This window comes from Cucurbita pepo, chromosome LG01, assembly GCF_002806865.2.
Source record: "Cucurbita pepo subsp. pepo cultivar mu-cu-16 chromosome LG01, ASM280686v2, whole genome shotgun sequence".
In the NCBI taxonomy this organism is placed as follows: Eukaryota; Viridiplantae; Streptophyta; class Magnoliopsida; order Cucurbitales; family Cucurbitaceae; genus Cucurbita; species Cucurbita pepo.
In genome coordinates, this window is record NC_036638.1 from 8340998 (window position 1) to 8354415 (window position 13418).

General features: G+C 37.0%; 3 protein-coding genes, 1 long non-coding RNA gene and 1 other non-coding gene across 9 annotated transcripts; 2 read left to right on the forward strand and 3 right to left on the reverse strand.

Moving 5' to 3' along the window:
• The first annotated feature begins 43 nt into the window (after positions 1–43).
• TRNAH-GUG lies at positions 44–115 on the forward strand. The gene has a single exon. It is a non-coding gene; the product is annotated as a tRNA-His (tRNA).
• A 1136-nt stretch (positions 116–1251) lies between these two features.
• Positions 1252–1860, reverse strand: LOC111776413. Its single transcript, XR_002812249.1, has 2 exons — positions 1770–1860; positions 1252–1675 (listed from the first exon to the last, which is right to left on the reverse strand). It is a non-coding gene; the product is annotated as an uncharacterized LOC111776413 (long non-coding RNA).
• LOC111776280 (protein NSP-INTERACTING KINASE 1-like) lies at positions 1583–4416 on the forward strand. 4 transcript variants are annotated; one of them, XM_023655696.1, is made up of 11 exons: positions 1583–1699; positions 1778–1907; positions 1991–2062; positions 2117–2260; positions 2336–2407; positions 2475–2534; positions 2618–2712; positions 2810–2956; positions 3021–3368; positions 3437–3816; positions 3893–4416. In XM_023655696.1, the coding sequence occupies exons 1-11, from the start codon at positions 1600–1602 to the stop codon at positions 4211–4213; spliced, it is 1869 nt and encodes a 622-aa protein (XP_023511464.1). In that variant the 5' UTR covers positions 1583–1599; the 3' UTR covers positions 4214–4416. The 4 variants fall into 4 exon arrangements, with proteins under 4 accessions (XP_023511464.1, XP_023511480.1, XP_023511471.1 ...); XM_023655712.1 differs by having other exon boundaries at positions 3027–3368; XM_023655703.1 differs by having other exon boundaries at positions 2813–2956.
• A 142-nt stretch (positions 4417–4558) lies between these two features.
• On the reverse strand, positions 4559–6764 carry LOC111776341 (F-box/FBD/LRR-repeat protein At1g13570-like). The gene is made up of 4 exons (XM_023655774.1): positions 6607–6764; positions 5606–6429; positions 5324–5482; positions 4559–5188 (listed from the first exon to the last, which is right to left on the reverse strand). Exons 2-4 carry the CDS (start codon positions 6407–6409, stop codon positions 4895–4897), a joined length of 1257 nt encoding a protein of 418 aa, XP_023511542.1. The 5' UTR covers positions 6410–6429; positions 6607–6764; the 3' UTR covers positions 4559–4894.
• Positions 6765–7313: 549 nt separating this feature from the next.
• On the reverse strand, positions 7314–11740 carry LOC111791644 (uridine-cytidine kinase C-like). 2 transcript variants are annotated; one of them, XM_023673055.1, is made up of 12 exons: positions 11447–11740; positions 10305–10689; positions 10001–10115; positions 9667–9862; positions 9478–9591; positions 9220–9393; positions 8928–9122; positions 8730–8852; positions 8541–8662; positions 8338–8452; positions 7973–8245; positions 7314–7868 (listed from the first exon to the last, which is right to left on the reverse strand). In XM_023673055.1, exons 2-12 carry the CDS (start codon positions 10639–10641, stop codon positions 7644–7646), a joined length of 1989 nt encoding a protein of 662 aa, XP_023528823.1. In that variant the 5' UTR covers positions 10642–10689; positions 11447–11740; the 3' UTR covers positions 7314–7643. The 2 variants fall into 2 exon arrangements, with proteins under 2 accessions (XP_023528823.1, XP_023528833.1); XM_023673065.1 differs by having other exon boundaries at positions 11407–11740.
• Between the last annotated feature and the right edge of the window lie 1678 nt (positions 11741–13418).

Below are 13418 nucleotides of genomic sequence, written 5' to 3' on the forward strand. Positions count from 1 at the left end.
ATTAATTAAATAAATTAAAAACGCGGTAAACCCTCACATTAAAGTGGCTGTAGTTTAGTGGTAAGAATTCTACGTTGTGGCCGTAGAGACCTGGGCTCGAATCCCAGCAGCCACATTTTATGACAATTTTTTAAATTTATTTTTCTCTTTCCAATTTAACTTTTTTTTTTTTTTTAAATCAAATTATTATGAAAAAATGTGAATGAAACATTGATTTCCAAGAGATAGATTCAATATAAATTAATAATTGAGTTAGATGAGTGTAAAAATGTGATTTTATTTTATTTTATTTCTTTTATATCCAAAATAAAGTCGTGCCTTTTGTCACATCTCAACAAAAGAATTTAAAAAGACAGTTAGGTTGTCTCCCTTTCCCCTTTAATTTTGAAACGACTATAAAAGCAAAACTCCTTAATAAGGTAGATATTGATTAATATGATTATAAAATCATTAATGTATGCATATTTTATTTCATTTTTGTTACATTTATATGGCTATTTTAGTATTAAAAATACAGCACCATAAATATATTTATTAATAATGAAGAAATAACTTTCAAATTTTTCTTAATTATATATATTNAAAAAAAAAAAAAAAAAAAAAAAAAAAAAAAAAAAAAAAAAAAAAAAAAAAAAACATTCCTTAGATAATTAATAGTAAGAAAATATGCCGAAATTCAGAAGCAGAGGAATTTATATATTTTATTTATTTATTGATATTTAAAGAGACAATATGATTAGGGTTTTGTAGAAATTGTTGAAATAAAAAGGAACCAATAATTAATAGAAATTACCTTTTTATTTATTTTAATTTTTTTAATATCCAATGCTTTACTTTAGGTTGCATGTCTTACTCTCTTCTGTTGCAAAGCAAGAAGTGGGTGGAAGTAAAGCCTACCAACTTCAGCCCTAACAAAACATTAGGATCTAGTTGTTGCGATTAGGGTTTTATAAGAGGTTCGGTATCGAGCATACTAGGGCTTTTGTGGTGGTGACAGTGACGTGACTCTGGACTAAATTTGAAAGATATTTTTAAACCCTATATATATATATATTTTTTTTAATCCAATTCGACTAAATTTGGTGGCCAAATGAGAATTAGTGAGAGAGAATGTTTGATAACTCCGAAGTCCAGAGTGCGAAAACAAATAAGCATACGATGATGTTTTAGCTTCAATCATATGACGTAAACAAGAACGTTATGAGTTAAATAATTAAGACGAATATTTGGTAAAGTACGTGAGAACTAAAGTCGAGTAAAAGAATATTTTAAATTTCGGGAATTCCCACATGCTGTTCTCTTTAAACTCAAGCATGATTGAAGGGAATTTTAGTGTTTAAAAGTATATCTACAAATTGGTTACCTTTTCCATATTCTTTTCAGAGGCACTGGAGGCATGTTGGCTTCCCTTTTTACCACCAAAAAACCATCTCAGTTCTGATCCAACTTTACAAGAAGACATATAAAAAGAAAGAGAAAAACTCACCAACAAAGGGATCAGTTGAGAGTTGGTTGAGTTAGAGCACTTCAGATCATCTTCTACCTTGCTTCCTTCATAAAACCAGAGTCAAGTTCTTCCATCTTCAACGCCATTGAAGAATGCTTCAAGAACTTTTCATTTTGTTCTTCTTGTTCTTGTTTTGCTTAGGGAATTCTTCTGTAAATGCTTTGCTTACTGCAAAAGGTGTCAACTATGAAGGTACTGTTAATGGAAGTGTTCTTATCTCGTCTTGGATGTGTTCATATTCATCTAAACATCAATTTTTTACCCTTTTAGTGCAAGCCCTGATGGCCATCAAAGCTGCTCTGAAAGACCCTCATTCTGTTCTTAATTGGGATGAAAATGCTGTGGATCCATGTAGCTGGACCATGATCACCTGTTCTCCACAGAAACTCGTCATTACCTTGTAACAACAAATCTCCAAAACAATTTCTACAAATATTCAAAAGTTTCACTTACTGATTGCTCCAATGAAACTATTCATTGCAGAGGAGCTCCTAGTCAGAACTTGTCGGGTACCCTGTCGCCGAGCGTCGGAAATTTGACAAATCTTCAGTCGGTGTGAGTAGTCATCTTCTTCATCTCCATGAAAAGCCTCTGTTCTNTTTTTTACAGGCTTCTACAGTACAACAATATATCAGGAACAATCCCAATGGAGCTTGGGAACATACCTGGCCTTGCCACTCTTGATCTTTCAAGCAATGCCTTCCATGGACAAATTCCCACTTCTTTCTCCCATCTTAAGAGTCTTCAATATCTGTAAGATTGTTCAAGAAACAAACTTTGTTGATGCAACCAGAAAATCCATATATTTTTGTTTTTGTTTGTGATTAGGAGGCTAAATAATAACAGTCTTTCTGGGGCTATTCCTTCATCTTTGGCCAACATGACTCAGCTGGCATTGCTGTAAGCACTTATCTTTTGGCAAAGATTTTAAAACTGTACCGTTTTTCATGGGGTTAAATTGTTGCAGGGATCTGTCTTGTAATAATCTGAGTGGCCCATTGCCCAGATTGCTACCTAAAACCTACAAGTAAGTTACTGTTCAACTAAATAAATGTATACATAGAGCTTTCTTGTTCTTAGATTATTGATTTTATGGTTGAATTTACAAAGCCTTGCTGGGAATTCGCTCATTTGCTCGCTTGGGTCCGAGCATAGCTGCAATGGCACTGCTCCACCTCTCTTATTTCCAGTCGATACGCCTCAAAGTAATCAAACTTCCCACTCTCGTCCTGTTTCAAACTTGAAAGTCATGGTTTTTTCCTTTGCTATAGATAAGTTGTTTTGTGTTTCACAATGTCCAAGCAGCACCTTCTGGGAGATCCAAGAGCCACAGATTAGCCTTAGCTTTTGGCTCAAGCCTTGGATGCGTTGTTCTGCTGACTGTTGGGTTAGGCTGCTTTATTTGGTGGAGGCAACGACACAACCAGCAGATTTTCTTTGATGTTAATGGTCTGTCATTTCATAAGCTTATTACTGCAAATGACATTTTGATATTAAGAAAAGCTCATTAAAGTTTCAGATCAACGATTTGAAGAAGTTTGCCTTGGGAACCTAAGGATTTTCCAGTTCAGAGAGCTTCAAGCTGCCACAAATAACTTCAGCAGTAAAAACTTGGTGGGAAAGGGTGGGTTTGGGTATGTGTACAAAGGGTACCTTCAAGATGGTACAGTTGTAGCTGTGAAGAGGCTAAAAGATGGAAATGCTATCAGAGGAGAAATCCAATTCCAGACTGAAGTTGAGATGATCAGCCTAGCTGTGCACCGGAACCTCCTCCGTCTTTACGGGTTCTGTACGACAACCTCAGAGAGACTGTTGGTTTACCCCTATATGTCCAACGGCAGTGTCGCATCCCGTCTCAAAGGTACAATACAAAACGACATGTTTGGTTCAAGGTTTTAACCATGGCTACTGATTTTTCTCCATTAACAGCAAAGCCAGCTCTGGATTGGAGCGCGAGGAAAAGAATAGCATTGGGTGCAGCAAGAGGGTTGCTGTATCTGCATGAGCAGTGTGACCCTAAGATCATACATAGGGATGTTAAGGCTGCAAATATATTGCTTGATGATTACTGCGAGGCTGTGGTGGGAGATTTCGGACTGGCAAAGCTGTTGGATCACAGAGATTCACATGTGACAACTGCTGTACGCGGAACTGTTGGCCATATAGCTCCTGAGTATCTCTCCACTGGCCAATCTTCTGAGAAGACTGATGTCTTTGGATTTGGAATCCTTCTTCTTGAGCTGATCACTGGACAGAGAGCTCTTGAATTTGGAAAAGCTGCTAATCAGAAAGGAGCCATGCTTGATTGGGTGAGCCACCTGAAATAAAACTTGCTGTATTCCATACATGAAAGAGATGTCAAATATCAACTCTAATATATTGCAGGTAAAGAAAATTAACCAAGAAAAGAAGCTTGAAATACTAGTTGACAAGGATCTAAGGAAAACTTACGACTGGATCGAGCTTGAAGAAATGGTTCAAGTAGCTCTCTTATGTACGCAGTACCTTACAACCACCAGACCTAAGATGTCTGAAGTGGTCAGAATGCTTGAAGGGGATGGACTTGCAGAGAAATGGGAAGCTTCTCAGAGGGCAGATGCAAACAGGTACAGAGTCAACGAATTCTCCTCTTCCGGGCAATATTCTGATCTTACAGATGATTCTTCCTTGCTTGCACAAGCCATGGAGCTTTCTGGACCAAGATGATGGTTATACAGTTCTTATTTCTTTGATACAAAGAATCCCAGCATGTATTTTCCTGTATATTATCAAAGTGAATCTGTCATATGTCAGCCTCATGTTGAGGCTTCTGTGTTGGTGGAGGTACTCGTAATTGTACAGTCCGAGTTCTCGAGCTCGTAATAGTAATACTGGATTGAGTTTTGCTCCTGCATTTTCTGGTAATTCAATCTCTAAAGGAGACCATGGTTGGGCAATAAGATTCATCAAACAAACAGAAGCAATTTTGAACTGAAAATATTATTGCTAGTTCAAGAAAAGAACTGAAAAACCACTCCCGGGTTTCTCTACTAATTCAATATTTTGAAAGATTTCTGTTGTCACCTATAACATACAATGTTATAAGATAGTTTCCAAAAATATTCGAAGGGGATACTCAACTCAGCCTTGTGAGAAAGTAAGGGCATATCATTGAACATGCTTCAATATAGAGTTCATAATGATGTGTCGTAAAGAATCTTGCAGCTGACAAGACAGAATGACAAGAGAAGGAATGTCACATATCATATAACAGAAGTGGGTCATACCACTCGTTCTTGATTTCACAAGTGATATCAATAAAAGCTGCAATAAAGCTATCTATTTACTGAAGAAAATTATATATTAATGCAGGTATAAAATGAAAAAGGAGCTTTATTACTAGAACAACTATTCTTGGATGAACAAAATTTCTGCTTGAGGTGAAGCCCTCCTAAATCTTAACAGTTCAATCAACATATTCAACCGTCGATCTGTAACATAGACACAAGGTCTGATACTCATTGTCTCAAGCACCGGACAATTCCTAAGCAAATATTTAATAAATTCCATCTCGTGTGGTACACCAGACATATCTGTCGTTTTCACAACTTTAAGTTTACCAAATGTACAGTTCGAAGGACATTCATTCTCCCAAAAGTCCAAGTCAGGTGCTTCTGAAGCAGCCACAGGGTTTGAGGAGCCCTGTTTGAAAGCAAGTAGAAAATGATGTCACCATTCCGAACTTCATCAAAATATAACTTAAACGTTCACACCGATTCAAGAACAGAGCCACAGAGAAAAACGGTAAGAATGGAAAGAAAAAAAAAAAACAATTACCGAAACATGCAGCTCCTCCAAATTCGGAGAGCTGGTAATCAAGCGAAGCACAACAAGTATCTCATTCATATCTTCAAAACTGACTTGGTGCAGTTCAATACTCCTTAAATAGATATGTGAAACCGGTAGAGTTCTGGCACTATTACCTATACTCAGATACTATGGGGAGCGGGAGGGGGGGTATGAGAGTCACATTTAATTCTTCAAACCAACTGTTATAAATAAAGCTATGCAACAGAAGTACAGATCATCAAAGGAATAAATATATTTGAACAATCGTACCTTGGTGAAATAAACATGCCCTGTAAGTTTCTCAAGATAAGGCACCCCACCAAAAAACTTCTCAAAATTGCAATCAGAATTGTCACCAAAGGGCTCAGTATCATCATTCATATATAATGCAACCGAAATTGCAACCAAGAGTGGCGTGTTTTTGAGACATATGTCTCTAAACTCGCCTTCAAGATAGAGATACTTGAGATTGGGAGCACAGATATTAAGGACTAGACTATCGAAGTAGGAAAGCGCCAGAGTCTCAAGGAGTGGACAATTAGCAATAAGACTTTCAATGTCTTCGGGTGCAATCAGAACTTGATGAAGCTTTAGGCTTTTCAAGCATAAGAATCCCTTAAAGGTAGGAGGTGGATCCAATTCACAACGATACAGCTCCAATAGGGTCAATTTACTACAGTTAAAAAGACAAGAATGAACCCTAAACCACTCACCGTCTCCCAATTCAATAATCAATTCCCTGATGCCCTTCCTTGAAAGGAAAAGCATCCACTGATCTAAATCTGGGGTATTCTGTAAGTAGGTAGCAGAAAGATGGAACTTGTGAATTGGACCTTCATGAAGAAAAAGAACATGAGTGATAAAATATATAAGGTCTTCATAAATTCCATCGTTGGACATGGCAACACAATCATCATCAAACACAAGTTGAGTAAGGGTATTCCACTTATATCTCCATCTCCTAGATAAAATACTGGTTCTAATGGCATCTCTAATCGGTAACCTAGTGAGAATGCATTCTATAATGCTCTGAGGCAGATCGCTTAAATGATCCATGCCCAAAATGTCACCCATTTAAAAATTTCGCTCTCTATCTGCAATTGAAGCAAGAACACGATGAGAAACTGCAATAACACAATTATTCCACCCGGGCATTCATGCAGTAAAGGAAAATGAAAAATAAAAAACACACTACTTCCGAATTCAGACCAAAGAACACAGTTTTGGAGAGCAAGGAAACTGACGAGGACTACAAAATTCATAAAACCCACCAGCGAGTTAAGGATCAGAAGAGAAGAGGCGGAAAAGCGGCGTTGCGGTCGGCTGCAGCTCTCAGTTCGAAAATGATCGGAGGAAGGACGGCGTAAACAGAGAATTGAAGAAAATGATAAACATACGCAAAAGTTTGGAGTGGGCAGTGGCAGGGGTTTCTGTTCACTGAAAGGGACGCCGCGTTCGGTGTAGGTTGTAACTGGAAATTCAATTTTTTTTTTTTTTTTAATTAAAATTTTATTCTATTTTAAATTTAATTAATATTGTGGTAATTTTTAAAATAATTATTACGTTTTTAAAATTTAATTATTTTCATACTAATTAGTTACAAGGGCCAAAATAAATTTATAATAATTATTTAAAATTTTGTATTTAACCAAAAGTAATTTCATTCTTGTTCCAAGGCAGATGTGAGGCTTGTTCAGTGTGGTTTTAAAGTCATGGATTAGGCTGAACATGAACCGATTCTTGAAATCTCATTCGTTGTGTAGCAGCACACAACTCACCTCTTCAAACTCACCGATTCACCCTTAGTCAGTATCTGAATTGGTCACGAAACTACACTATTCACCTAATGATTTCGTTGGGGCTACTTGGTTATTTCTTTGGAAAGTTCTTATTAATTGTGGTTTGCCCGTGGAATCACTAAATCTATTGCAAAATTAAGTGCGATCATGACACACGACAATGGGACGTTAGAAACAAAAAGCAAGAAGATATAAATGTTATTGAACTGAAATGAATGAGGCATCCCCACAAACTGAAAAGTAGTTTATTACACCCTTTTTCTCAAGTAGAACTCAGAGGATCTTGAAAGCTCAAACTTTTCTGTGCTGCCTTCAGAATCTCTCTAAACGATACCGTTCTCGATCATCGAGATTGATTCGTCGTCTGTGTCCTTCCGGTGTCGAAGGGCGATGACTGCAACACAGTTTGTGGAAGCCGAAGCAGAAGACAATAATGAAGTGATGAAAAGCTTCTAATCTATTGAATGAGTTGAGGGATAGGGGAGGGAGGGAGGGAGGGAGGGAGGGAATCAGTTACGTCTTAAGAGCCCCTTGTACAAGAAAATTCCTACACCACCAACTGCTATGGTCAACAGGAGAGGAAGTGTAAGAGGCTCAGGATCAGGCATTATGGTTTTCTTCTTTGTTCTTACTTGACGAGATCTTTCGATCCCGCTTTCGCGTTCCCGGACGAGATTGCTCAGGCAATCTAGTTGGTGCATAACTTGTCGTTGCCCCCTCGCAATTCCTGATATCTGATCACAGAGATGAACAACAACAACAACAAGCCAGGGAAAGTCATGAACATATATATGAGTGATGGACAGGACATAGCTTAGCAGAATGACAAGCCACTTACCTCATCCATTAAAGGAGATTCCTTGCCCAACTGGGAGAAAGATGAAGAATTGGGCATAATGGATCCAGTCAAGGAACCATTACCCAATCCAGACACGAAATAAGAAGTTGGCACAGAGCCATTACACGTTTCTGCTTGGAGATTCATGTTCTGTTGGCTGGGTGAATTCCTCTTGAAACTCAACTTTGAATTCAACTCCTCAATTCGAGTTGTGAACTCATCCATCCGATCATTTAGTGATGAAATTTGTTCAGAAAGCTGAGTCATGGCTCCCTGGTTTGCAACCAAAGTAATGTTATAAAGAGTACTCATCTTCCACAACCCAAACAACACTGAGTATCTCTAGTCTCGGTTCATTTATGTACCTGGTTTGCAAGCATTGCCGGAGACTCCGAGTTTCTGTCAACAAATCTCTGGTGGTTGGAAGCATATCCCGTCATCTTTTTCTCCCTTTGGGTTGTATATGACCGAGATATGCCACTGCTCAATACAAGTTTTCACGCATTAGACATAGGACTAGGCAAGAAAGTCCTCTCAAAGAGCTTATAAAAAGCTTGAACATTCTAACCTTTTGAGATTCCTATTTCTCAACGAAACTCTATCAGCAGAGGCTCTAGAGAGTGCTTCTTTGGGGCTTGAAACCAAATCTTCGTCAAGACTGAGTTTAGACTTCAAATCATCAGGCAAAGCCTGCAAATGACATGATGATGACAAAGAATTGAATACAAGTAAATCAGAGCTTACAAAGACTTCATACCATGACTTCATTTACAAGCTTTTCCAGTTGAATCTGTTCAATATAGGTACGAGGAATGTAGGAACCATCCAATCCCAGCTGCTCCGCTACGTGTTTAACGACGAGACGATCTTTTCCCTGTACCTGTTTCGCCAACAAGTGAGAAGCTCAGTACTTGACATGCCCATTGGCAAGCCACCATTCATACTGTTCAAGTACCTGAACATTCTGGCGGTTTAATTGTTCCAGCCAATCAATTTTCACACACACTCTTTGATCTGAGAATACATGGCTGCTTCTTTTAAGAATCGTTGCTATTGTGTATCCTAAGGCCATCAGCCCTCCTAGAAGCCGCACACTGACCTCAAAAGTTATTCTTGGAGATATGATAAATGGATTATCAGTAACCCATTCCTGTAAGGTTCAATAATTACCAAATCATAAATGTAAGTTGGAATCTAAACAAAACTAAAGAAGAACAATGCCAAGAACACAAGAAAGTATGAACAACCTCAAACATGAGACTGTATTTTCCTTCTTTATTGCGCATCCTTAGATATGATTGACAAGACTCTGGATCTTCTCCTGGTGGCAACAGATATATATCATACGTCTGCTCCTTATGTTCTATATGATCTTCAGATAACACAGCCTTAATTTGATCTTCTCTTATCTTTCTCGCTGACTACAGAGACAAAGTGAAAAGGGGTTGTGTCAATGTAGAAAAAGTGGCATTTGAAAGAACATTAAGGGCCAAATGAATAATAACCTTCAAAATGTATGTGGGGCTTTGAAATCCTGTAAAGGGATTAAATTTGTTGATGATTTTTATATGAGCAGTTTCAAGATCTGGTTCGATGAAAGCCTTGTACATTGGATACACCTGCAGGGAATGAAGTTTACTTAGATAACTCTGGAGATGGTGTAATAAAATGCTTAGCAGCAGGAGAGTACAAACTGTTTCAGAGATTTGATGAATAATTTCTTCTGGTTCTTGGCCAGCACGTTGGATGTCACGTAACACCCTCTTCACAAGGTCGAAGTGTACTCCACCTCTAACAGATACTCTAAGGTCCAATAGGGGCCTCAACCTTTCACTTAAAGCATAAATTCCTTCAATGATCACAATCCTTGAGCTGGGAGCCTCAATGGTCCTATAATGCCAGCAAAGGACGACAGAATGTCTCAAATACTCATTTTGTGTCATGAACCAACGCATAAGATATAACTACAAAGGCAATGATCTTATTACTTATCGTATGCTATGTTTAATACTGAGAAGATTAACCAACCTGTATCCAACTCTGGAACTGGATTTGAAATCATAAATTGGGACCTGGACTTGCTTCCCTGCTTTTAAATCTTGAACATTCTGGAGCAAGGTGTCGTAGTCAGTCAAACGTGGATCTGAAATAGAATAGGGAAGCCAGTTATTGCTCGCCGATAGCTCAAGCCCACCGCCAGTAGATATTGTCCTCTTTGGGAAACTTTCCCTCAAGGTTCTGTCTGCTAGGGAGAGGTTTCCACACCCTTCTAAGGAATGCTTTGTTCTCCTCTCCAACCGAGCGGGAGTTCAGATAAACTAAATGTGCTTACCATCAAAGTTTCCATCAACAATTCGGCTTGCATCATTGTAATCATCCATGGATATGATAGCAATACTAGGCATAAAGGTCATAATCTTTTCTGTAAATACAGTTTTTCCAGCCCCAGATGGACCAGCTAAACCAACCAATATTATTCCATCATTCTTCTGAGCTAGAAGCTGACTGGCACGAATAACTATGAAGAACCCTTTCTCAAACGACAAAGGATCTTGGATTGAAACTATTTCATAGCGGTCAGAATCCTTCCTCTTAAACAACCTCACTTGGTCTTTTAGTAGACCAGCTCGTTTCTGATGAAATTCACAACTAGAATGATCTTGAGCCATTAAGCTGGGGTGCTACTTCCCTCACAAAAATGCAGCCAGATAATAGAACTGTGAATGATCAAGGGAACAAACAACACTTTATGCGCCAGAAAATGACTGAATTATAGATCAAAGTACAGGCAATGCTTCTTTCCATCTTTTCTTCAGGGGGAATCTTGAGAGCATTATTGATCAAAGTACATTTTCAAACCACAGAAAAATGATTGAAACAAAATTCATTCCAGAAATAAATGAAGCTGCTAAATACAAGGGATGAAAGGATCCACAATGATGAAGGCAGCTTATTCGACTTATCTTCTCGGTTGTCATTGAATTTCATAATTCTAAGTTAAGTTAAAGCATTACAACCCAGCTACTTCTCCAGAACCACAATAAAACGAAACAGAGCAATCGAGTAAAATCCAACCAAACGCTTTCAAGTGTGACAATTAAACAAAAATCACAAAGTTTCCCCTCTCCAATGATGAAAATACGTCGAAATCAATCATAATAAGAACAACCCAGATAGCAGATTAACAAAAATCAAAAGGAAAAAAAAGAAACGAACGTCCCAGAAAACGCAATCATACAAGAACAAAACCAATCATAATGACTCTGCTTTAACTTACAACCACTCATTCGACTACGACAGAATGCACCCAAGTAAAGGACACAATAAAACGATTGGAAAACAAATCAGCATCCATGAATCACGACAACGAAGCAAAACAAAACCGGAATTTAAAAAAAAAAAAAAAAAAAAAGGAAAGCAAGATGAGTGCGAACCCAATATCCATCTCTCGACATTTGATTCGAAAACACTCACCGGTTTAAGAGTGAGTTTCGTGATCACAATGGGTCACAAGTGAGCACAGCCGCAGTTCATAAGGCTGGTGGCAAATTTCATCCTGGAAGGAAGGAAGGTCGGTTATATAATGTTTGGTTTTGGGCTCCAGTTTCTTGGTATAGAACAGAAGCAGAAGCTCGAATTCGTGGGATTTTTTTGATACCCTTTTCCCGTTTCTTCTTTTATTTGAGTTTTGGGAACTGCGAATTCCAGAGAATCTGCAGACGCTCTTCAAGGAAAAGCAAGAAAAAAGGACTCTCAGAGGAGAGGAAAACTGGGAGAACGGAGAAGGGTATTTATTATTATTTTTTTTTATTTTTTTATTTAATATTTTGGATAACTTTAATTCAATCAATTTTTTTTTTTTAAAAAAAGATTTACCATTTATTTTTCTCAATTAATTAATTCTATCCATTCTCGTAAATATCTAGAAAAAGAAAATCAATCAGATCGGGATCCACATTCCGCCTTTTAAAATATATTTATTTATTTTCGTTTCATTAAATTTCATTTTTTTAATAAAAAAAATATATTATCGTTCCAAGAAAATAGGAGTTTCGTGAGGTTCTTGTTGAGATATTTTGTATTCGAATTTTTTTTTTTAATTCGGTTAATTTTGATATAATTGAAAAATGAATAAATTAAATATTTATATAAATTTTCTCTCATTTATTTATTTATTTATTTATTTAAACCCAAAATAAAAATATTGACTTCATAGCCACTTAAAAGCTGTAATCCCAACACTTTTATCCATTGACCGCGGCACATAATTTTGGAGTAAGGACTGATTTGGAAAGGTGAAATAATGGAAGGACCCTAACTGAAATTACCTAACCACTCCATCCATGTAAAACATTTCCTCTCTATTTTCATCTTTTATGGGGGTATTTTGGTCTTTTTGTCTATCATCTTTGTCTAAGTTTGAACACGAAGTCCGATCACTGTAATTTCAAAGTGGGTCGAATATCAATTCTTCTAGTTGTAAACAATGGGAAATCTGGACTCTAATATTGTCGATAATATATACTTAATTAGTAAAGCTTTATTTAGGTTGACGATTAAATATTTGTCCACAAAAATGCATTTTTGATCTTTGAAATTCGAGGTTGAAACTTGGACCAACTAGATATCAACCCTGAATTAACGTGGATCATTAATGCATGCCTGTAGTTCGGGATAAAGGGTGGGTATGAGTCAGAATCATAGCTAGAGTCGAGGGTGGGTAATGTATTCCCTTATATTCGTTTCTATAACTAATTTAGAAACAAACATTAGGTACACTATGTCTCATAGTAATTANTATAGTTAATAAAATACCCAACCTGATGAGCCGATAGACCTAAGCCTATCCAACCCGCACATATGAAAACAGAAATGGAAGCCCTAGTCGAGCAAGAGCTAATCGACTACTCAAAGAGTGAATAAATAAGATTCCGATTAGGGCTATGGTTAATCAGGGTATCTAATCGTACTCATGAAGTCGATCACTGTTGTCGGATGAAACAATATAAATATGGGTATCCACTCAACCTAGTACCACTTTTGTTCTTGGTATCATTTCATTCGATCAAGTCAGGCAAAACACAATACCAGTGCAAATTCGATCAAGTCAACCAAAGAACCATTCTTTTACTTTAGTGAATTAATAATTAGTGTTTCTAAGGGAATATTGAAAGAGAATATACTCTCAACTACTCATAACCACATTATGTTTTTTTGAATTTAATTATTTTTTCCAAATTAAAGTATTTATTTATTTCAAATTGTTTGGTTTCTTTTGACTACAATTCTTTAAATCATATTTAATGTAATTTTCAAATATGAAATTAAATCAAATATTTGCAGCATGGACTAAAATACCCCCACTTCCTTTTTTTTTTTTTTTTTTTTTAATTCATCAATTTCAAAGCGTTGATTTTAATATCATTCCAATCTAACGAAAGTCAAA